The following is a 24,233-nucleotide window of genomic DNA, read 5'->3' on the forward strand; positions in this document are numbered from 1 at the left end:
CATACATTCAGTATCTGTTTTTCAAGCAGAGTCATAAAGATTTGTTAACTGAGATGTTCTTGTGGATCTTACTGCTCAGCATGGTTAGCAGCAGTGTGAAGTACATGTGGATTAGAACAACTGGGAGTTGAGGGAAAGAGAAGAGGAAGCGGTTCTATGCGCGCTTAACAGATGTCGCCGGTTTCCTACATGGATTTGGTGCCTTACAGTTTGTTAATCATTTGCTCTGCTTTATAGAGCTAGAAAACTCCTCCTTATGCAGCAGTTTGCTTTGTTTTGTTTTGTCCCCCAAGTGGGTTTTACAACATAAAGGGTTCTTCACAGATAACTAAGACTGGTCGGCTGTTGTCTTAGTACTCCTTTCTAGGCATGAAAATTGGTGGTGGGCATGTGACCTAAAGATTAAAAAAAAAAAAGTTGTCTGAAACCCTAAGTATGCCTAAGGAATTTATGATCCCATTCTGCAGTGGCTAGAGATTATTGTGAGTTTGCACTCTCTTTAGTTTTCTACTTTTTATTTATATTAATGTCTTGTCAGCAAAACAGCCTCAACTCAGGGAATTTTTACTTCATTTAACTTTTTGCCAGTTGACACAAAATTCTATTCGCTGATTTGGATATTGAGAAAAAAGAAAACATAAACAAACTCGTAAAGGGAGAAGAAAGGTATTACCAGGCTCAACTTAAGCAAAACAGCTCTCCGTCCATTTTCCTAGCCGCAGCTTTCCTTGTTTTTGCCACTGGTCACACTCAGTCTGTCCCCATCCCTTCATTGAGGGTCACGTGCTTAGTGGTTTCTGTCTGCCCCTTCTCCAAGCTTCCTAGGTTTCCCTCTCCTTCATGCTTGTTAACGTCTCCACTTCAGCATGGTTCCTCCACAGGCCGCAGTCTGTCATGGCTGTCCCTGCCCCGGTGTGGCTCACCCACGGCTGCAGTCTGTCAAGGCTGTCCCTGCCCCGGCGCGGGTTACTCCGTGGGCTGCAGTTTGCCAAGGGAGTGCTTGTTTGGCATGGAGCACCTCCTTCCAAGAGCACGTCTTCAGCTGCACGTCTCCTCCAGCATCTCCCTGTGTGTCTTTTTGCACGTCTCCTCACGTGTCTCCTCTCCCGACAGCTGCTGCCCTTTCTTAGAGATCTCTGAGCAGGCAGGGGCGTGAGGTGCTCCTCTGACACGCTGAAGTTTTGGCGTGCGATGAGGTGTTTACACTGGTTTTGGAGCTGGCTGGAACTGTTGTGACTGGCACACAGCAGTTCAGTGTCTCCTCCCACGCAGGTCACCCCTGCTGCCCCCAGCTACCGAAACTCAAATAGTGATGCCCAACACCGCGCTTATGCATGAGCTATGTTAGAGCACTCGTGTGCCAGCTGTTAGAGTGCTCATGTGCGAACACAGTAACACTCAGTAAAAAGTAATACGTCTCTGAGAAGTCTAATGAAGAAACTGAACTTGCAGACAACTGTCTTGGCTGTCATACAGATCGGAAAGATAAAAGACATTTCCTCTCATATTTTCTTAGTTATGCCACTTTGAGAAAGCAGCAAAGCGGTTCTTGATGACAACTAATATGCCAGGTCCATAAAGAAATGTATGTTTATTGTATGGGCCTTAAAATCTGTGCTGACTACAGCTGACAAAGGGAGTATGCAAGTATACTTGTCTTTAAAGTCTGGTTTGACTGTGTTGCAAGCATCTCCAGCACTTTACCCAGTCTTCATGAGCAATGCAGAAACCCAGTAAAGTTTCATAAGAAAAGAATCCATTCATATACCCCAGTTGCTGTGGTGATTCAGTGCTCATTTATGTGAATTTTCTTAATGGGCCTTTGTTCATCTGAACTTGCTTTTATTTCCTTTCCCAGTTACCCTTCAGCACCCGTCAGTGAAAATTCTCTGTTCAGAAGAGTCTCATGTTACTGAATTTCTGGAAGCTCAAGCTTGCTTTACCAGTAGGCAAGCTGGTTCATACCCTGCATACATAAGCCTGACAGGGTTGGACAGTCGTCATAAGTCAAGGGCTGTTCAACGAATCTGAACTAGGGGGGAAAAAAACTATACAAAGACCATTTAAACGTGAGGCAGAACAGTGTAAATTGCTGCTAGTTGAGTAGAGATCTTGTGCCTGGTCTTCTCTGGTAGCACTTGTGACAGGCAGCTATTCAGATGGAGACCGAGGAGGAGAAGCAGCTTCTGTGGTCCTTTAAAACAACGACAACAAAAAACCATGTTACTTGATGACTTCTGAACTGCAGGATCTACAGTCAGTTTGCAAAAGTAAAACTGTTTAAGCCAACCTTAGACTTGTCCGACAAAAGATAGATTATCCAGACTGGAAACTGTAAGCAGAGGTATTCCAGCCACCAGTAAAAGATGTTCTCTTGCTGGCAGTATCACAAAGCTAGAACAGTTACCATCCAGCCAAGATGATGAGAGAAGCTCTTACATGCCTTTCATATCTTCTTCAAACAAGAACACTGTGGAAGAAAACCAGCACCGGTTATCTGTTTCGATGCTGTCCTTGCCAAGGAGACCTTGTTGACATGGCACTGAAACCATTCATTCAGCTGTCTACCTAAAAGAGGTTCCATGTTAAAATACCAGAACAGACTTCCCCCCTTGACTCTCCCTCCCCAGTCTTTCTCCTCAACAGAGTCTGTTGATTAGAGTGATATTGATAATTCTAGCTTCCAAGAAGATGCCTACTACATCAGTATATCCAAAAGTCTCGCTGAGGTTTGTCCATTAGTCAGTGGTCTTATCCCTCCACTAGTGTCTGTATTATGGAATCCTGAATGTTTTCAAGAGGAAATCAGTGCTGTCCAGACAGCTAGGAAACAAACTATTGCTTTCTCTAGAAACTTTTCTGTAGGAGAACAGTGGCTTTCATCACGATCAGATATCCATGGCTCACTTGGTTTTAGAATTCTCTCTTCTCTGTTTTTTTTCCCAAAGTACACAGAAATTTTCTATGCGATCCAAACTTGCTTTTGAATGCCTCTTCAAGCCTTTCATTCTAGCTGCTCGTTAAGCTGTCTCCTTGCATGCTAAGGAGTAAAGTGAAGTTTTTGGTATTAAGTCATATTAAAAAAAGGTTCTCAGAACTTAGGGAACCTAAGGGACCTAATGCTTCTTGGAGGGAGAACATTGGTCAGAACTATCCCTCCAGTAATTGCAGAGTTCAGATATAGGCTTTGGATTGGTAACAGTGCCCTTGCTCATTTGCCTAGGTTTACTGAATCCATAAGAGAAGTTGTGGTATAATACTTACTGTGTCCCTGAACATTCAAATTAACTGCAGAGTTGTTGAAAAAAACAAGCACTTAATTTTTGTTTTATTATTTAGTGTGCAGTGTTTGTTTGCTTTATTGATAAACTAGTAGCTCAGCATAGGAGGACTTCTAACTCTTAGGGATACTGAATGTATTACAGAAAGGTAGTGGGAATGGATGGATCAGTTCCATTAGCTTTCACTGTCTAAATTAATTTGCAAAATACTGTTTATTAAGTTATTTGCAAGGAAATAAATTGCACTGTTCATATGCTGCTTTGTCTAGTTGATACTGCAAAATCCTTGGGGAAGACAGTCTGCAACATTGACATTGGATAGCTGTGCTTTAGTGGTACTCTAGGTGTAGGGTTTGAGCTTTGTTTAAACTCTTAGTTGCTTGTGGCTGGAACTTGGCTGAAAAGAACTATATCTGGAGAGAATTTTATACTAACTATGCATTCAGGACTGTACCATGAATGATACAGTGAACATTTGGTCTAACTGCGCACAAAATTACTCTTTATTAAACAAGGAAGAAAAAAATGTTCCAGCTGTTTGGTTGAAATCTGCATTTTGAGTACTTTTGAGATACTTGCTTCTATTAAAAGGTATTATCTTCTAATAAAGTAAGCAACTTTATTAATTTAACATCAGATAAAAATATTAAACTGTTTATATGAATTGATGGTGATGCTTTGCTGAACTATGCAGCACTATGCTTTAACACTTAAAGAAGCATCTCCAACTGAATGGGGATTATTGTGTGCTTCTTAAAAGAACAGTAGGCTATCTCTTTGAATGATACATCTGCTCTATGAACGCAAACATGTGAATGAAGTGTATGAACATAAGTCGTGTGAGTATAAACGTGGAGAATCGCAAGAGACCAGAGACCTTTCTTCCTTCAATACCTGTAGCAGGTGGGTGCCTTCATGGCTTACCCTTTGTTGAACTTGATGTATGGATATAGGTAGTATTGTATCAGTTCCTTTTGACCACCTGGTGAAGGGAAGCTCGCCCTTGTTTGGCATTTTCTGAATTAAATGGTCTCTTGCTCATTTGCTCTCTCTTAGCTTTTGAGGCCTTTGGTGTGACCTATACTCGTCAGCCTGTGGTTCGCAATGGGAGCCTGTAGTAGGTCACCTCCAGAGACGTTTTCGCCTTGCCCGTCTATAAGTCATAATGCACTTACCTGCTGTGTAAACTATGTGCTCCTTTTGAAGGCAAGGGGCATATATATGATCTTATCAATATCTGCTGATTTTTAGAACTAGCTAAGCACTGCAGAACTAAATTTTCTAAATACGCCAGGGACTAATTCCCCAGGAGATCCTTTGGAGGATTCTGCTCTCATTTGCTGTTGCCTTACTGATGAAATTGAGCCTTCTGCTCTTCTGTAAGTGTTAGCTGGGCTTCCAGATCTAGGGTGAAACACAACATTGACCCCGAGAAATCCCCTAGCAACAATTCTGGTTTAGTGAAAATATTAAAAAATAGGGGTTTTACCTCCTCCTAGGATGCTTTGGCAAAGAATTTCCATCTCTGGCCTGGGAATTTGTAACTAACCTGGCCCTTCTTTTTTGCTTTGGGTCCTTTTTGTGTGAAGTATTTGTGCTCTGTTACCTAGAAATAAGACTAGAGGTTACTTTGTAATGCCCTGTCCAGGTTTACTTCATGACCTCCTCCACTTCTGCATCAGAGTCTTTCCAGTATGTAGCACTACAGCGGGATTTTGCTAATGAAAAAAAAGCATTGAAATGATACTAACCTTTTTATACCATTATGTTGATGCTATAAAAATGAATGCATTTTTCACTAATGTATTCCAGAACAATTCTGGCTTGCTCAGTGGGTTACAGAAAGCCTGCTAAAACTTTATATGAAATGTATGCTTAACATGCTTTTCTTTATTAGGTATTTGAGTGAATCTAACACCATTCACAAAGCTTAACTAGGAGACGTGTTGCCATTTTATTTTTACTTTGGCGTCTGAAGGAAAACTAGGCTTGAATGACTTGACCATACATTTGTCCTGTTTGAATGATTAGACCATGCATATATCCTGTTCTCCCTTGCACTCCTTCCCTACTCACTGCGTCTCACTCATCCAATGGTTATTTTGAGTGTTAGTGTGAATATGGTTTTACAGAGATGTCAGGGTGTAGCTGTTATGAAGATGAGATTCTAGACGTTTGACTGTCTAGTTACTTGATCAGCATGCGTGTATTGAGCAACAAATTCTCATGTGCTTTGGAACCAGCCACAGCAAATATTCTCTTTCTCAACTAATTGGTGGGTATAGGTGGTAGGGTGAAGATCCTGGGAAGAAAGATGGGGAAATAATCAAGGTTTGGCTGAGAGTGAGGAGTCAAAGGAGACCTAAAATTAGGAGCCGGGCTAATTCTGTGTGAAGACAAGATATATAGTGTTCAAGCAGTGTGTGGCTTTCTTTTTTTCTTTTTTCTTTTTTCTTTTTTTCTTTTTTCTTTTTTTCTTTTTTCTTTTTTTCTTTTTTCTTTTCTCTTTTTTTCTTTTTTCTTTTTTTCTTTTTTTCTTTTTTTTTTTTTGAAAAAGTAGTCTTCATTTCAGCTGTGTATTAAATGAGTTGTTTGTTTTTTTAATGGAAGAACCAATGACAAAAGATTAAAAGTATTAATTACCATTCTGTTCATAAACTAGATAAAAATGCTGCTTCCCTTAGAATTGCTTCTAACAACACTGGGAGTAGATTCACTTGAAATATGCTCAGCTGAATAAAATGTTTCCTTGCTTAATTAAAAAACATTGCTGATCAGTTGAAGTAATCTAGTTTTTTCTGCTTTGTTTCAGCTGGAGGGTCACAATGAGCCAGTAGTGCTGCAGGTATTTGTGGGTAATGACTCTGGTCGAGTGAAACCACATGGATTCTACCAGGCCTGCAGAGTAACTGGAAGAAACACAACTCCCTGTAAAGAAGTAGATATAGAGGGGACGACAGTTATTGAGGTTGGACTTGATCCTAGCAACAATATGACACTTGCGTAAGTAACTTCTTATTTATTTGTTTATGTGTTTTAGTGTTTTCATTTACTGGCCTGTTTTCAGAAACTGATTTTCCTTTTTAGGTTAGTGGAGAAGATGGTATGTTAACAGTTGAAAGTATGAAAATCTTGGCACGCACCAAGCATTTAGTGCAGCTACGTGCATAAGAAAAACTCTTAAACTCCATTCTCAGTTCTTGTTTATTATAGTTAATGCTTACTTTTTGTCTTTTCTAAAACTTTTTATATTAATTTAGTTATATTAGAAGGTTTCAAATAAAAAAAAACCAACATGCATATTCAAGCGTTGTATGAACTACAAAGTTGTTACTGGTTTTACAGGTTGTCTTTTCTTTTAATGACTATAGTACTGCTAGCCAGAGGAGAGAAGACCGGGAGTGCTTTATTGGGATCTTCAGATCCTATATTGAGGAGCTAGGCCCAAAAGGGTTGGGAATTGTGGATAGTGAGGCTAAACTCTTCCTGGATTTTCTCTTCTCTCTCTTCGTTTGTTCCATTTCTGTCATTTTCATCAGATAGTCCTTTGTCATGAATGACTGCCTAGTGCTTTGCTAACTTTATAGAACTTATCTGGTCAGAGTACAGGCATCATTCTGGGTATATAATGGTTTTCAGATGTATTTAAACAGTACTTAATTGTTGTTCAGAAGAGATGAAGTCTGTCTGAAGGCAGACTGAGAGATTTTTGAGCAGCCTTGTCTGCCTGGCTGCTTTATATCACCAAAAACTTATTTTTCTATGGATATGTGCTTGAAAGCCACACATCTTCATTTAAAAACCGGTCGTGTGTCAAGAGAAGAAACACTTCTTTGCTTGCAGTGTCTGCTTCTTAAGCAGGATAATAATGTAGTTTGCTAATAGACTAAATACTTTTTTTTTTTAATATGAAATATTTTCCCATGATAAGTTTGGAAACTGCCTCTTAAACAGTAGTTTTGTAATTGTCCTCAAGTACTAATGTAAAACCATATAAGTATAGCGATACTAGAAGGATGAACTAGGAATATCTGGGAAAAAAGATTTAACCTTGGCCATTTTCTCAAAAAAATCTTCCTGTCAGGTAGAACTTTTTTTTCTTTTTTTTTTCCATGGAATTTCAATGATACTATAGCACCTCTCCATTGATAGTAACGCCAGTGCCACCTTCTGAATTGCTCTCTCCTCTTGTTCTTTCCACTTCCTAGCTGTCTCTCCTCGGCCCTCATTTTGCAGCATGAAAATCTGTCCTCCATAAATTAGATATCAAATGGTCCCTGTGCTTTTTGGTCATAGTGCCTAAGATCCTGTTAAAGCTACAATATTCTTTTCCTAATGTTTCAAGCAAAAAATCCCCAACCTGATGTTAGTTTACATCTAATAGATGTCTTTCTAAAAGTTGGTATTGCACCATTCTCTGACCCCAGCCCTAAGTGGAGTATGCACTTCCACTAGGACCATAGATAAGGTGTGGTGTGTCTGTTACTTGCTTCGGCCAAGTTCCACTGGAAATAAATAAATGTTATGACTACAGTAAGTTTTATTCTATTACAACTTTAAATGAATGCAGAATATTTTGTAATAATAATCCTGGAGACCCAGAACTAGTCCCGGGAATGGGAGAATGAAGATCTGTGACGATAAACTGAATGCTTACCAAAATTACTTTGTTATGTTGAGTTTTCAGTTTTATTCATAGTACTTACATCTTCCTTCCTCCCATGATTCAGCAAATTAAGTAGGGATGCATTGGAAATAGGGCTGCATAATGAGAAAGTCCAATATAGAGATTTCATTTAAATCAAAAATCTAAGAATATTTCAGTGATTACTTTGTTACGAGTTTTGATTTTTGTGGCTTGTTTAACCGGTGACAAGATCTTTAAAGATGCTAAACTTACAAAACTCCATGCATTAGTGAACTCTAATATTTGTTGATTTTTGAAGTCATGTTCCGCCACTGACACTAATGTTATGTGTTGTTAGGGTTGATTGCGTGGGAATACTGAAGCTGAGAAATGCTGATGTTGAAGCTAGGATAGGGATTGCTGGTTCCAAGAAAAAAAGCACACGTGCCAGATTGGTATTTCGTGTTAACATCACTCGCAAAGATGGTTCAACTTTGACTCTTCAGACACCTTCCTCCCCAATTTTGTGCAGTAAGTAACAAAATAAGAAGTTGAAATTAGAGGAATCTGGATTTTAATATGACTGAAATAAAATACCTTATTAAAAAAAAAAAAGCAATATTAATCTGTAATTGTTGCAAAATAGCCATGGCTGAGGTCTTTCTCTCTCTCTCTCTCTCTCTTTTTTTTTTAATGGGGGTTTAACAATTGATTTTAAAAAATACTGATCAGTCATAAATCACTTGCTCTTTTATTAAACTAAATGTTGCCCTTTTAAAGCTCAGAGTTTTTCATGATTGCTTTGAACCTGACTTTTTTGATACTGGTTTTAATCTCTCTTGTATTGTAATTTTTACCAGTCAGCTTTCAGTGGTAGAAATGACTTATTAGAAGTTGGTAACCATGGCTTTCTATAGTTTTGGCAGTTCTTTGGGCCAAAGAATGAATCTGTTCTGATTCAGTGCAAAAAAGAAACTTTTTATAGCTATTTATTAAAATGCTTTGTTTAACACTGAGCGCAGATGGCTGCACTGACTATTTAACTTGTACTGTACGCCATGGAAAATGGAATCAGCCTCCGATGTAGTGGTCTCCTCTATCCTCCGCGTACAGGGTCAAATCCAGAGATGGTAGTATGCTAACAGGACAGGGCCTGTGCCCTGATCTACCCTTTGCTTACGGAAACCACAAGGTGGGGAAACATTTTCCCTGCTTTCTGGCAAAGGAGCCTTATTCATCTTGATCAAATTTCTGTCTGTCTTTTATGATTTTCAAAATAAGGAGGAAATTCAATATAGCTCACTACTGACTTCCAGTTGTGGGGATTTCTGTTCATCTGTCCAAGAGAAAAGATAAGGAAATGTGTTTAATACAGCTGTCGATGGGATTTTTACTATTTGTCAATGAACATGAAGACAGAGGGCTTTTCCTCAACGAGTGGAACACAGTACGAATAGGCAAGCTTCTGGGTGTTTCTGTTGTGCTCCTTCTGGTGTACAAAAAGAGGTTATTGTTTTTTTATCTGAATACAGTCAGTACCTATTGTGTCAGGGCTCCTGTTCAACTCATACGAAACTGCAGCTTTGTTGCCACTGAGAAAACAGATTGGAAGAGGAGATAATTGAAAACGTGCTAGCTTCCACGTTAGATGCCAGCACGCTACTCATGTAGAGAAGATTAAGGGATATGTGTGTTTTCCATGCTCTGAAAGTCTTCAAATTTTTCCAAGAAGGAAATAAAGCTGTCCTTCCATAAACACAGAAATGAAATAAATAGACTTAATTTTTAGCAAGCTAAATTTAAGTTAAATGATTTACATTTTCCACTTATCAGTGTCTGTTTATCTTGTGCTTTAAAACTAATATTGCTGTCAAAGTGGCAGTATGCTCCTGGAAAAGGAAAGACATCAGTGGATGCAGGTCCTTTATTTAAGGTTTACGTTTTTAAATAGGCTTTGCTAATTTGTTAGCAAACCTAAAGCAAGTTACTCTTTCCAGAAGTTCATGTGTCTTCAAGCATATTTTCTAGCTGCGTAGTGGTTGCCAAGCAACCCAGTTCAGCAGTTGCAGAAAAATCCTTTCTGAAGGGTCCTTAAATAATTTGGAATGTTACAGTCCAGTTTCTTGTATGTAGTGAGCCCGGAGAGTGCTCCTGGTGAGCAATCAAGGTGGACCCCGTGAGTCCAAAACTTGAGTACAAGCTTATGCCTCTAGGATTTTAAGGTGAACAGAAGAGGTGGTTGAAAAACCTTTATTAGAAACTGGAATTATCAGCTGAATATTTAGCTCTAGAAAGTCCTGGGTTAATTCTTTTTGCATCAGCCAAAAAACTCTGTCATGTAGAACCATACAGACAATATGGGATTTACTATTTTTACACATATGGCTTTTGCTTAGCAGGGCAAATAAGCTTCACGAGGAATGCTTTTATCAGCTTAAACATGCAATTTGAAGGCGTGCTTCAGCTGTATCAGATGAAGAGAACACGTTTGGCTCTGTGGATTTGCTTGTCGTTCTATGTGCTAGAAAATTACAGAAGCAGATTTTCTTCTCTTCTGGGCATTTCCTTAGCTTTAGCTCAAACACTGTAAAAGCATTGTTTCTTTTAAAATTTAATAAATGCAGTAGAAAAGGGAAAACATTATTAGTGGAAAATATATCTAAGTGCCTTTTTTAAAAGGTCATTACATTTAGCTAGGAAATAATAGAAATGGTTATTTCTTGAAACTGTTTGTGATGAGTCATGTAATGAAAAAATTTAGGAATTATTTTCTTCTTTCCATCTTCTGTTTTGGGATATTAATATTCCTTTGATTTCAAACTGTGTTTTTGTTTTGTTTTTCCTATTGCAGCTCAACCAGCAGGAGTTCCAGAAATCCTAAAGAAAAGTCTGCACAGTTGTTCAGTGAAGGGTGAAGAGGAAGTTTTTCTGATTGGCAAAAACTTTCTAAAGGGAACAAAAGTGATTTTCCAAGAGAATGTGTCTGGTTAGTGTGAAAGCAACATTGGTTTGGGGTGATGGAAAGAACATGTTCAGGTTTAAAATTGCATTGTTTGGTATAGTTTAGTTGTAAAGGATGAACTGATAAGCTGAATCAAAGGCACTAAAATAAAATGCTTTCTATGGACGTGCAATAAATTATGCTTTTTAACTGTCATTTAGATGAAAATTCTTGGAAAGCAGAAGCTGAAATAGACATGGAATTATTTCATCAGGTATTTTTATCTTTTTCTTTTCTTTATTAATAATTTGTTCTTTATAAATAACTGAAAAGGCTGCCCCTTAACATCATCAAGACAGATTTTGATTCACAGGTTTGTTATTGTCTTGACAAGTGTGGGCCAGGAGCAATGGCTTATTACACATAAAATGCAAGTGTATACTCAGGGAAACTGACTGCAGAGATCTCACTTGCAGTGCTGTAAATACTGTGTGGGGCTCATGCTGATTAAAGCTGAAAAAGATACCCAGTAGTTTTATTTTCCATCAGTAATGTAAGGAAAAATATTTTCCTGGCTTTGAAGAAAACAAAAATTTGTTTTTAAATAAAACAACATAGTAGCTATATTTGTGATGTATCATTTTTATGATACTTTGGCTACTTGAATTTTGCCCAACTTTAAGCTTCCTTATTTTCTGTACTTAACTGAATAATAACTTCTAAACAATTAAATTATTTGTGTCAGTGTTTTCTGTCTGTAATCTTTGTCAGTTCACAAGAAGTAACACAGACTGTTCTGAAAAAAATGAAATGTTATAGAGGCTTAGAAAGATTCTCATTTTCATTCCTTAGAATAGGAATTGTACTGTACTGAGCCCAAGAAATGGAGACCTCTTGGGTAAAAGTCGGTAGCATACATCTCTTCCCTAGGACTGCCTCTGTACTCTAGCGGCAAACTTCTGTTTTGAGGTTGTCATTTTGCATTCCATCTCTCTTTCCAAAAATGGGAATTTCCTTCTGTTGGATCTGTACTTCAGTTTGCTTGATACCATATGTCAGTTAATTTCAAAAATTTCCTGTTTAAGTGCCTAAACTGACTAGAACTATTGTGATACTGTGGAAGAAATGAGATGGGAGGTAATTGGCAACCAGACTGATTGGAAACTTTTTGGATAGGTGGCGTTTTGTTTGTATGACAAATCAATGTATAAATTGGAAGCTGACATGCACAAGTTCTAATTAAAGTCTGTCTGAAGCAAATCAGTAAGGTGTTTTTGCAAAAGGCCTTCCTTTGTGTTAATTCATATAAGGTAACATCCTATTCCGACTTGGTTATAGCACTTTATATAGACCGTACCTTAAAATCTAATGTTCAGGAAATGTTATCTTTGAACGAGTAGATACACTAAAGCTGTTTACAGAATACAGCTTGTAGTTCTTTTGTGAAAATCAACAGTAAAAGTAATACCATGAGCTTCTTGATTTAGCCTATGTCTGACTGTAGTTGAGATTCTGTTTCCAAAGAAAAATTTAACAAACCTTTCCCTCTTAACTGGCTGTATGGTGAGTTTCACTTAGGAACTAGGAATCAGATTGATTATCTTCTTTTCCTGTGCACTTTTATATAAAATACCCCTTTCCTTCAAATTAGTTCTTCAGTGGGTCTGGTAGGATATCATTGTTATCGGTTGGCTTTACACAAGTGTGATTGTTCAATTCCTAATCAGGAGCTTAGATACCACAGTAGGAGTGTGGTATTTGGAGAGCAAGTGTTTGCCCTTATGTACAGTTCAATTAAAAGGCCTAATACAAATTTTTGTTCCAGTAGTTTTTCTATGGACTCATTAGATTACTGCTGAGTGGAAATATATTGTATGTATTGTGTAGTCTTTATACCTGGCTGAATTTCTATTGATATTTGATGTTTCTTCCAACATGTTTGTTTATTCTTTTTGACACAACTAAGTGTCTTTATAGACTATTGGACTGAAACTGGAGAAATTATTAGATATAAATGACATCTAACAAATGTAGTCTTGCTCCCACTGCTCTAAATACTCTGAAAGCAATACTTTATGCATGCACTAGTAGAAACAATTTCTTGTTTCTAATGGATAGGTAGTTGGGGAGTAGACATTAGCCTATAGATTATTTGTGACTATTACTGTTGATGAATGATTGGGGGCATATCTTTTGATGTCTGCTTAGTGTTAAATCAGCTTAAGTATAGCATGAAACTGCATCCTCCATCTGTTCACCTTGAATACAAAGATCTGATGCAGCAGAACAGTGAAATCTCTGATTCCAGCAGAATTTTGCTTCAAATTCTGATTGTAGTTCAGTAAAGTTCTCGGGCATAAGTTTATGTTTAAAGTACTATACTTTGTATGATTTTCCTATCTGCACCTTCCAGTGAAGCTGTAAATTGCAAATAAGCATCATATAGGCAGAACATTTTAATGTCTCTTCTAGCTCAACTAAGTTTACTTCACTGAAAATGTAACGATCACATTCCCCCCAATGTTTTTGTTCTTTCTAGCATTTTATCAGTCTGTTTTTTTGTTTCAATGGATGTAGCTACAATTAAGACTTGCACTAATGAAATAAAGTCTCCAGTGTGGATTCTTTTGTTCTTGCAATGCAGAATCACCTTATTGTGAAGGTGCCACCATATCATGACCAGCAAATAACCTCAGCTGTTTCCGTCGGAATATATGTGGTGACCAATGCTGGAAGATCACATGATGTGCAACCATTTACATACACTCCAGATACATGTACGTAAAATAAAGTTGTGGGAAGGAATGGACAGTTTTACCTGCTAAGCATCTCATTTCTAATGCATAGTATTTAATCCATATAACAGAAATGTTAAGTAATGTGAGTCTTTTCAAATTTCTCTTGTTGGTGAGATTTGCTCTGTTAAGTAATGAAATCAAAAGGCTTGGCTTTCTACCTTCATGTGGAAGCAGCTCAAATTTCAGCTGCTTGCAGACAGCTGAATTGCAGCTGATTTCATATATTAGCATCCATTTCTAGCATAAGGCTCAAAGTGGAACTGAGCGCAAAAAAAAAAAAAATAGTGGACATACTACATGCAGTGCACCAAATGCAACAACAAAAAGAACCAAACATTATCCTAAGGAATGTTGAAGCTTCACCATTTCATTTTTTTTATGCATATCTGTATCACAGTCCACAGTGCCACTGCTCACTGGCTTTTCTGTTTTTGGAAATGAAAATGAAATTTTGGGCATTAGGATCATTAGCACAGACTACAGTTAAATGGGTTCCTAGGGTCCTAATGTAATTTACCTCAATTTTAAGAGCAGATTTAATACAGTGCTTTTCCTGTATGTAAAAGAGCACTCAGATTTTACATAGCTTTAGCAAACCGGAAGAGTGGATAGTGTAAACAGCACAGACAGCGTAAAACAAAAAGATACATCTGTGCAACTTTGCACGAGACCTTTGTACTAAAATTATGTAGGAACAACTACTCCTAGTTTTAGTCTTATGTGTACAAGATCTTGCTTTCAACAGTGCTTCAACTTGACCTATCCAAAGCTGCATTTGCCATTAATGTGTGCACATACCAGCCAATATCCACTGAGCAGATTTTGCAGTGGTCAGGATATTGTCATTTAGTATCTTCCTTGCTTCAGTTTAAGTTCATTATTTAAACAGTTCAGAACCTTTTATTCCATATAGCAGTCCCTCTTATCCAGAGGAAGTGAGCTGAGCTTTTTGAGAGGCCTTTAGGGTATTTATGGAATGCGTAGCAGTAGTGTCATCTTCCCTCATGAAACAGAAAATCCATGCTCGTCCATGCTTAGGCAACTGGCTTATTTATGGAAGCTATAGCAAAAGCCTGCGTGTGTATCTCCATCTCCCTGAACGTAAATTGGAAAAAAGAGAATTTTTTGATGATGCTTTTGGACTCTGACAATAATAGTCCGTTTTGTCTCCAAACTGACTGCATTCTAAAGTTCACCTAGCAACCACATCAGCTTTACACTTCATTTCAACACTGTTCCACGTTTTACCCTCCAGGTTTTTAAACATGGGAGGATATATCAACCGGCTGTAAAAATCCTTTAGGGTATAAATAATATACTCGAAGGAAAAATCAGCTCACTTTTCCATCCTTTTTGTCCTCAACTACATGATCTCTGCTTTAACTTGGCATCAAGAAATCTCTTAATAGAAGATGCTAGCTCTCTGGCAATATTTCCCTGTAGGGATATTCAGGAAGAGGAGAGTTCATAGTTGAGGCTTCAGCTGAGACATTTTTCTAAATGTAATCTCCAGCTTCCATGAAAGCCTGTCTGCCTTTTTTTCAAAACTATGTGCCAAAGAGCTTCATCTCCACATTGCAATTTGTATGTGTTTAGAATTCTTTTAGCCCAGCTAAATAGAATTAACGCCTTCAGAGTATTTTTCAGATTTTTTATAACCTTAAGGAGATTGTATGAACAGTCAGGTCAGGTCACATCAATGTAGAGACTTCCTGTTGAGATTTCTGTTTGTATCAAGCTGTTCTATAAAATAATACATACAAAATAGAAAAACAACTATTTGTGTAGCTTTCATGAAAAATACTCTGCGTGCAGGCTTTTGAAGAAGAAAAAGCAATTATTTACGTTACATAGCTGTGATTCCTTGAGATGCATATATTTTATTACACAACAAGTAGTCTTTTGCCCTGCTACGAAGTCCAACTAGGAATGGATGTGACATAGGAGAAGGATCTGAGGTATGGCTAGATTCAGTTACTCCTTTACTTGCAGCAAAAGATACAGTACGAGGTGCTTCCCAATGTTGTACGCTACACAGGGGCAGCACATGGTTTAGACCAAAAAGAATTGAACTTAAGTGTTTTGGTGTCTGCACAACCACAAACAAAAGGTTTATGAACGCCGCAGAATGTTTCTGTGGATTTCGAAGAACCTCGGTTACCTTCGAGTAAGTGACAGTTTTGGTTTGGTTTGCTTGCTTGCTGTTTTAATATAAGGAAGCTTTCAATGTGTTTTTGCCATAACAGCTGGTACTCTGAATGTTAATGTGAAGAAGGAAATCTCCAGCCCAGCCCAACATTGTTGTTTTGAAGAGGCTATAAAAGGTACTAAATTGATTCTTATCTATGTAGTTAATAATTTAACTATAAATTCCTGACCAGATTTTGCAGGAACGAATCAGAGGTCCTGTGCAGATAAGTATGATCATATAATCTGACAATATTCTTACAGTGAGGATTGTTTTCTGATTCCGAATATTTCACTTTGTAACTGTATTCTTTTAAGTATATTTTAATATGAGATAGTATAGAACAAAAACTTTGCAAAAATAATTAAATAAAAAGTCATTCACATTTTCCTGTCTCAGACCCTGCATGCTATCTTCATTTAATATGCTTGCAAGGGAAGACTAAGGAGAAACTTAAGATGGGAATTACTACAGGGAATTTAGAAACTGTGCAGTGTTAATCTAAGCAAAAAACACACAAAGAAAAAAAAAGAACTGACCACTGAAAAATACTCATGTATTAACTTGATATTTTCTCTTTAAAAAGTTACAGTGATGTGGTAGTACTGGAGACAGAGTAGAAGTTGTCCTGTGGTTTTTTAAGACTGCTTTCAGTGCAGCTAGTGAGAATGCGAATTTCGGCATTTTCAGCTTACTCCCTTCAGTGTGTCCCCCCTACCCCAACCATTCTACCCATGCTCAAGGTTTGTCATTTTGCTCCAAGGGAGCAAATTTTAGGTTTGCCTAGTTTTGAAGCATGAGGTGAATTGAACCTTCCTATATTCCTATATTGGAATAAAGCATAGGAAGGAAGAGTTTCTTAGTTGATTGTTAAACCTATGGTCGCGTACAAAGGTTAGTGGAAACTTCCATAACCTGTTCTGGTGAAAGTAGTTTGAAAGGTAAGCAGATTAAACAGTGTGATCACAAGTTTGATAGGAATCCATAGCTTCAGGTTAAAATCATGAAGCTCATGTTTAAAGTTAATAGCTCTACATTGGGCCTTGGCAGTGAAGATATTCACAACTTGACTGTACCGTAACAACTAGTCAGGGAAGATGGTACAAGATATGATGAATTCAAGCCTGCAGAGAATACTTGGGGAGAAATTTGGAAGAAGATTTAGGGCAATGAAACAAGCTGATAAAAGGACTGGAAAGATTTCTTAGACAAGATTAAAAAGATAAGGATAATAACAACAGATATATCAGAGCAAGCCTGACATCTGTCTAATCTAGTATGCAGCCTTCCCCCATGGAAGATAACAGATGCTTCAGAAGAACATGCATTGAAATACTACATTAGGCAGATATGAGATAATGTACTATTCTTATTGGTTCGTGTCCTCATATTTAAATTTGTGGGAGAAATGTTGATTTATTTTCTTGCATGGGTTTTTCTGCTAGCCAGCTCTTTTTTGGCTGTTCATTCTTGTACCTATTCTACTATAGGTTGAACAAGAAGCTGAGGACAGACAGTTTTGTCAGCAGTGTGCTTTGTCTCTGTATGTCCTGCCCTATCCCTCTTCACTGTTCTGGAATGACAGAGAGCAAGTGGAGATCCAGTGGGATGCTAGTTCTTTCCTGTTCCTTTTCACTGGGAACAAAATCCTAGAATTTGTGATTTTTTTTTGAATGGCATCATTTACAGCAAACCTGACCAAATAGAATAAACTAGAGCTGCCAGGCACACGTAGAGTTAAGTAATGAACTAAAAGGCCTTTCTGTTCCCATCATAAGCAAATTTAATCTTTGTCTTGAATATCTGTGAATATTCCATGTTAAATCCTTTCTATTATAGCATCTGCATATGTTAAAAAAAAAAAAAAAAAAAAAAAAAGGTTTCCCAAAACCATTTTAATTCAAAGCTTTGAAAGACTGCTGCAGATCTGACATATTTCAACGACGAGCTACATTTCAAGACAACAGACTTAGAATTCTAAGCTGTTTTCTAAAACAGAAAGATGGTATGTATGGGTAACTGCGGTTCAGGTCTTTGCCTGAGGAAATGCCCTTCCTTCTAACATTCAAGTAATGCTATAGCATTATTTTTAAATAGTTGATGGTGGTTTCAGTTTCCACCTTCTTTGGGAGAAATGGGAAAGAGGGTCTATGTGCCTTAGTTTAGAATTTTTGAACAGCTATTATCCTTCAATTGGATTACAGAAACATACATAGTAAATGACGAAAGCGAACAGACAGTGTTTCTTTCTTTGCTTTTGAAACTTCTCTCATTTCTTTCTACTGTTCTTCATTCTTCTAACTAAACATATCACTGTGAACTGACATACTGTTGCCAGCATCTAATCTGTATATCTTTGGGATTCTTTAAATTATTTATATATTAATTTTTCATCATTTCTGATGAGCACAAAATGATTAAGCACATAAGAGAAGCTTGTAAATTGTGACTTTACAGTATAGAAAAATATATAGCTCTATTTAAATAGTGTATGACTAGCTGTTTTGAAGTAGACTTACTTCAGAATTCTGGTTTCATTCTAATTGCATTCTGTGCCAATAGTACAGTCCAACAAATCAGGCCATGCGGTTTATGTCTCTGGAGCCATTCCAAACCTGTGAGGTTTGGGAGGAGGAGGGAAAGAGTTTGTTTGGCTGGTTGGTGTGCTGGTGGCTGGTTGGTGCACTGCTGGCTATGAATTTGTTACTGAAGACAAAGTGACATTTCAATAAAGAATGTTTGGTTTTACATAGAATAAACATACAGGAAGTGTGACTGAGGACATGGCATACTGTTGATGTAAATCCGCTCTACCATTGCTTTGTTTTAAGCTCAAACTATTTCAGGAGTATTTGAAATCAAGAAAGCCCATTTTGTTTGTGACCAAAATCTCAGTTAGCTTAAGTAATATTTTGAACCTAGATCGGAAAAAAAAAAAACCTAAAAAAATTTTAATTCATTTCAAGAAGCCACATTTCTACTTAACAACAAAAAAAAGAAATAAGAGACACTGAAGGTAAAACAAGATCCAGCTTACCTATCGTACTAGACGGCTGTCATGTAGAATTAATCAAGGTTTTTCTTGATCAGTCCTTTAACAGAATGAAAACATAGTTCTGAATGCTCTGTTGTTCATGTGCTTGTGTGAAAACAGACTTTTTTTTTCAAAATGAAATACTGTAATTGTACTGAGTTTGGAGTTTGTTAGTTTGGAGAATAACCTATTAAGCTTCTATGTTCAGGCAGTCTGTGGATGGCCGTCCTGGTCTAGAAAGATGTGAAATAAACGAAAGGCAAAAGTATGGCATTACTGTTAATCTTAAATTAAAAAAAAAAAAATCTTGAATGCTTTAGTTGTTCTCCAAATTAATTTGAAGTTTTCAAATGTTTGTAACAATCTCCATGTTAGGATCTTATAGGAGGATGAGAGCTCTTACGGAAGGGCTTAAAATTTATGGTGAAAGCATTAGAAACTCACTCTTGCTAACAGTTCATTGCCTTTTTTTTTTTTGTATTTGTATTTGTATTTGTAACTGCAGCAGTGAAAGCCACTGGTTGTAACCTGGAAAAGGTAAATATTCTTCCTAGTGCCTTGATAACTCCACTCATGCCAAGCAGTATGATTAAGAATGAAGATGTGGCTCCAATGGAAGTAAGTGCAGAAAAAAGATCCCCCCCTGTCTTCAAGGTAAGTTTGACTGTGACCTGAAGATACTGGCTTGTAATAGTCTTCGTTACATCTTGGCTATCAGTCTGTGTTTTAATAGTGCACAGTGGAGAAGAGTAATGCCTGGGGAAAATGTCATAGCTAAGATCAGTCTATGTTAAAAATATGCGCACAGAGCATGGATAAAGTAATAAATTAGTTTCTTTGAAAGTAACTTACCTTGTTCCTGCATCAAAACAGATTAATTGCATAATAATACTGTGATGATTTTTTTTGCCCTGTGACACAGAACCAGTCAGTCACTGTGAGAATATTAATAATTTAATAATTTCCTAGCATTGCTTTTATTAAATAAATTGTGTCTTGGCACTTTCCTGAACTAGCACTTCCACTGTTTTCCTAGTCATTTTCTTACTTCTCTTTAGTTATGCATGGAGACATATGTATATATCACATCTTCTAGCAGGTCTTTCCTGCATATAGTGAGATGCTAAAAATTTCTAAACATGACCTGAGTAAGCATATGATTTGTAACGTATTGCTTTTTTCAGGCTTCAAAGGTGGTTGGACCAGCTCAACAAACATTAGAAAACAGTATGTCCAGCATATCAACTTCTGCTTCCCATTTACCTTCTGATAGTGAAAAACAGCAACAAATACAACCGAAAGTGTATAATCCAGAGACTCTAAGTACTATTCAAACGCAGGACATTTCCCAGCCTGGTAGTTTTTCGGCAGTCTCTACTCCAGGTCAGCTGCAGAACAGTGATGCACTACTGCAGCAAGCTGCACAGTTTCAAACAAGAGAATCCCAAACCAGGGAGGTCTTGCAATCAGATGGCACAGTTGTAACTTTGTCACAGTTAACTGATGCGTCTCAACAGCAGCAACAGTCTACGCTATCAGAACCAGCACAGGCGTTACAGCAACAGATTTCATCAAGTATTTTCTCATCAGCAAGCAGTGTGAGTCAGTTACAGAACACTATACAGCAATTGCAAGCTGGAAACTTTCCAACTAACACTGCCGCTGGCAGCAGTAGAAATGTTGACTTGGTGCAGCAGGTCTTGGAAGCTCAGCAACAGTTATCTTCCGTTTTGTTTTCTGGATCAGACAGCAGTGAGGATGTTCAAGATCAGCTAAATGCAGATATTTTTCAGCAAGTTAGTCAGATACAAAACAGTGTAAATCCTGGGAAATTTTTCTCATCGGAGACAGCTGTCCATTCCAGACCCGAGAACCTTTTGCCTGGGAGAGCTGAAAATGTTCACTCCCAGCCTGAAAATGCGTTGTCCAGTCAGCAGCAACAGCAGCAGCAACAGCAGCAGGTGATGGAGACTTCTGCAGCAATGGTGATAGGAATGCAACAAAACATTTGCCAGGCTGCAACGCAGATGCAGTCGGATTTGTTCTCTTCAACAGCTTCGGGGAATGGAGCCCTGCAGCAGTCACCTGTTTACCAGCAGGCTTCTCACATCATGAGTGGGTTATCGACAAGTGAAGACATGCAAATGCAGTGTGAATTGTTCTCTTCATCTCCTGGTGTTTCTGGAAGTGACACTGCTCCTGCTGCTCAGCAGCAAGTCTCCAACAATGGACCAGCTATGTTTCAGACATCAAATTCTGCAGATGGAGAGGAAACTTCAGGACAGAATAAACAGATGCAAAGTACTGTATTTCAGACCATGGTTCAGATGCAGCACAGTGGAGAAAGCCAGTCTCAAGTTAATCTGTTTTCATCTCCAAAAAACATGATGACTGTTCAGGCCAGCGGAACTCAACAGCAAGGAGGTGGTCTGTTCCAGCAAGGTGGAGAAATCATGTCTATTCAGTCAGGAAGCTTTATGCAACAGTCTCCACATTCACAAGCTCAACTTTTTCACTCTCAGAATCCCATTGGTGATACTCAAAATATGTCACAGGAAACACAAGGTTCTATTTTTCACAGTGCAAATGCCATTGTCCACAATCAGACCACCACTAATTCCTCAGACCAGCTGCAGCCTCCAATGTTCCATTCACAGAACACCATGGGTGTATTACAGACTTCATCAGTTCCTCAAGACCAGCAGTCTGCCAACATGTTCCTTTCCCAGAGTTCAATGAGCAACCCTGCAACGCAGGAGGAGCAAATGTCGTTCTTTACAAACCAGAATTCCATTTCTCCTCTTCAGACAGCCACAAACACTGAGCAACAAGCTTCTTTCCAGCAACAAACACAGATATCTCATATCCAGAGTTCCATGCTTCCCCAGGAACAGCCCCAGACTCAGCCTACTCAGCAAGGTTTGTTTCAGTCTCAAGTTTCGTTAGGCTCCATGCAATCTAATCCAATTCCCCAGGGCCAGCAAGGAGCTATCTTCCAGCCTCAGCATTCAATAGTTGGTATTCAGAGTAGTCCTCCATCTCAAGAGCAGCAGCAGCAGCAGCAGAACATGATGTTCAGTAATCAAAATGCAATGAATACAATTGCTTCTCAAAAACAAAACATGATTTTCAACCCAAATCAAAATCCAATAGCTAATCAAGAGCAACAAGGTCAATCCATTTTTCACTCGCAAACTAACATGGCATCAATGAATCAGGAGCAACAGCCCATGCAATTCCAGAGTCAAACTACAGTGTCTTCAATTCAGAATCCCGGATCCAACCAGGCTGAATCACAGCAGCCAGCCATCTTCCATAACTCACCCCAGATTCAGTTGGTCCAAGGCTCACCAAGTTCTCAAGAGCAACAAGTCACTCTCTTCATCTCTTCAGCTTCCATGTCTGCGTTGCAGAATAGCATGAGCCAGCAAGAGCTGCAGCAGTCTCCCATATACTCTTCTCAAAGCAGCATGGCGGGAATGCAAGGAACTGCTTCTCCTCCACAGCAACAAGCCTCCTTATTTCACAACGCAGCAGGAGGTGCTATCAACCAACTGCAGAATTCTCCTGCTTCGTCTCAGCAGACTTCAGGGATATTCCTGTTTGGCATTCAGAACAGTAAGTGTTAGATCCCCAGTTCTGAGTTTGCAGTTTAGAAGAGCTAGTAATTGGAGTCCATGAGACCATGATTATTCAACTCCAAGACAGTTAGTGTGATTTTTAAGGCTAAATGAAATGATTACAGGCCTCTATTGAGAAGTGCTAATCATTCAAGATAGGTAGCAATAAATTATACCCAAATCTTTGGGAAACATCTGTTATATTCAGTGAAATATTAAAAAAGCATACATATTTTCATGCTGGTGCAGTTCCCATGCTACTGCCGATAAACTCTCTTCTCCCCGCCTCCATCCTCTTCTTAAATTGTGAAACTGTGGTGACTGGAAAGTAAAATGGAACATGTCATTAATTAGACTCTTGTGAAGTATAGATTTTTTTGAATGGCTAATTTGAATAATACTTAGATATGCCCCTAGTATGTATCTTTTTTATATATTTTTAATATAAAGGAAGACGTTAAGAAGAGAAAATAAATGTTTATAACTTGAACTAATAAAGCAAGTAGTTAATCCATACAATCTGATTTTGGAAACTTTTCCCATTCCTCCTCTACCCTTCTCTGAAATCACCATCACTAGTTTTGTTGACTGCATTAGCTATTGGAGCCATTTTATTATAAACTGGAGTACAAGTATCTTCTGTTGTTTAAATTTAAAAATGAGCTGGAGGATTAGAATTGAAGAAGGACACTTGTTTTCAAGGCAGAAAAAAACAAAGGCTATATGCTGTAGGAAAAATAACTGTGATCAAGAACATCCTGTTTCTGTACAAGCTGCCCAGGAAGTTCAATAGTGAATCGTGTAGGAGGCAAACCACACTTTGAAACCAATGTTCTACCACCCCCTTTAAAACATTATATTCTTTTGATTGGTGTGGGGAGGGGGAGGTTAGATGGTTCTTTCTGAAAAATCTGCCTCAGACATTTCTGTGGAGGAAAACCTGCACTGTTTTGAAATGTAAGTCTTTTAGGATAAATTTGAAACTTGTCCAACAGCCTAATTAGTGTTTGGCCTGTGTGATTGTTTATTCTCTTTCATTCTTTGAAATGCTGAAAATTTAGAGAGTAATTCTGTTTTTTAGAAAACAGCTACGGATAAAATGTTGTTTTAGAAGTTCCATGAACTTTTGCATGATCTGTATTTTCCTAACTTTGCTTCTGTGATCTGGTTGACTAGACTGTATTTCCAGAAGACAGTCTTTTTTAAACTCTGAGGTGCACCTCAGGAAAATGTATTTTCCTTAGCTCCCTGAGTTTTTGGAAGATGGGAACACAGCATAACCACACAAAGAAATGTGTGGAGAACTAAGGTGATAATATGATTTATCCATCCATGTAAGAGTAGATACTATTATGACAAATTTTAAGTTATTCCTATGATTAAACCTTCCCAACTTCAAATAGCATCTCGGTGCCTTAATTGCAAATCCATCTTTAGGATCTAGAAAACTACACAAATTAATTGGAATAACTTGGTGGCTCAATACTGTGTTCACATTTGAAAGATTTGACTGCAACATAGATACTACATCCATTTTATGTGCAGGTGTCAGCAGAGGGCAGGACGTATAGTCAGGTTTTTTTTTCCCTCCCTAATATGCCATTTGTATGTATTCTTTCATTTGTTCTTCCTTTTTCCTTTTCTTTATCAAAAAAAAAGCTGAAGTGGGTAATACAGTACTACAGTTGAGAGTTTACATACCATTCATCATATGCTCTGCATATACACTAATATTGCTGATTTT

General features: G+C 38.0%; 1 protein-coding gene across 5 annotated transcripts in view; it reads left to right on the top strand.

Annotated features, from left to right (window-relative positions):
- NFAT5 (nuclear factor of activated T cells 5) overlaps positions 1 to 24,233 on the top strand; it is an 81,570-nt gene that overhangs the window by 47,757 nt on the left and 9,580 nt on the right. For all 5 annotated transcript variants that reach the window (XM_064519877.1, XM_064519876.1, XM_064519875.1 and 2 more), the window contains 8 exons: positions 6,094 to 6,284; positions 8,267 to 8,439; positions 10,760 to 10,894; positions 11,071 to 11,123; positions 13,494 to 13,626; positions 15,894 to 15,971; positions 19,375 to 19,523; positions 20,054 to 22,487. In XM_064519877.1, coding sequence (XP_064375947.1) covers positions 6,094 to 6,284; positions 8,267 to 8,439; positions 10,760 to 10,894; positions 11,071 to 11,123; positions 13,494 to 13,626; positions 15,894 to 15,971; positions 19,375 to 19,523; positions 20,054 to 22,487 — 3,346 coding nt within the window. The remainder of the gene's footprint in view (positions 1 to 6,093; positions 6,285 to 8,266; positions 8,440 to 10,759; positions 10,895 to 11,070; positions 11,124 to 13,493; positions 13,627 to 15,893; positions 15,972 to 19,374; positions 19,524 to 20,053; positions 22,488 to 24,233) is intronic.

This window comes from Dromaius novaehollandiae, chromosome 13, assembly GCF_036370855.1.
Source record: "Dromaius novaehollandiae isolate bDroNov1 chromosome 13, bDroNov1.hap1, whole genome shotgun sequence".
Lineage (NCBI taxonomy): Eukaryota > Metazoa > Chordata > Aves > Casuariiformes > Dromaiidae > Dromaius > Dromaius novaehollandiae.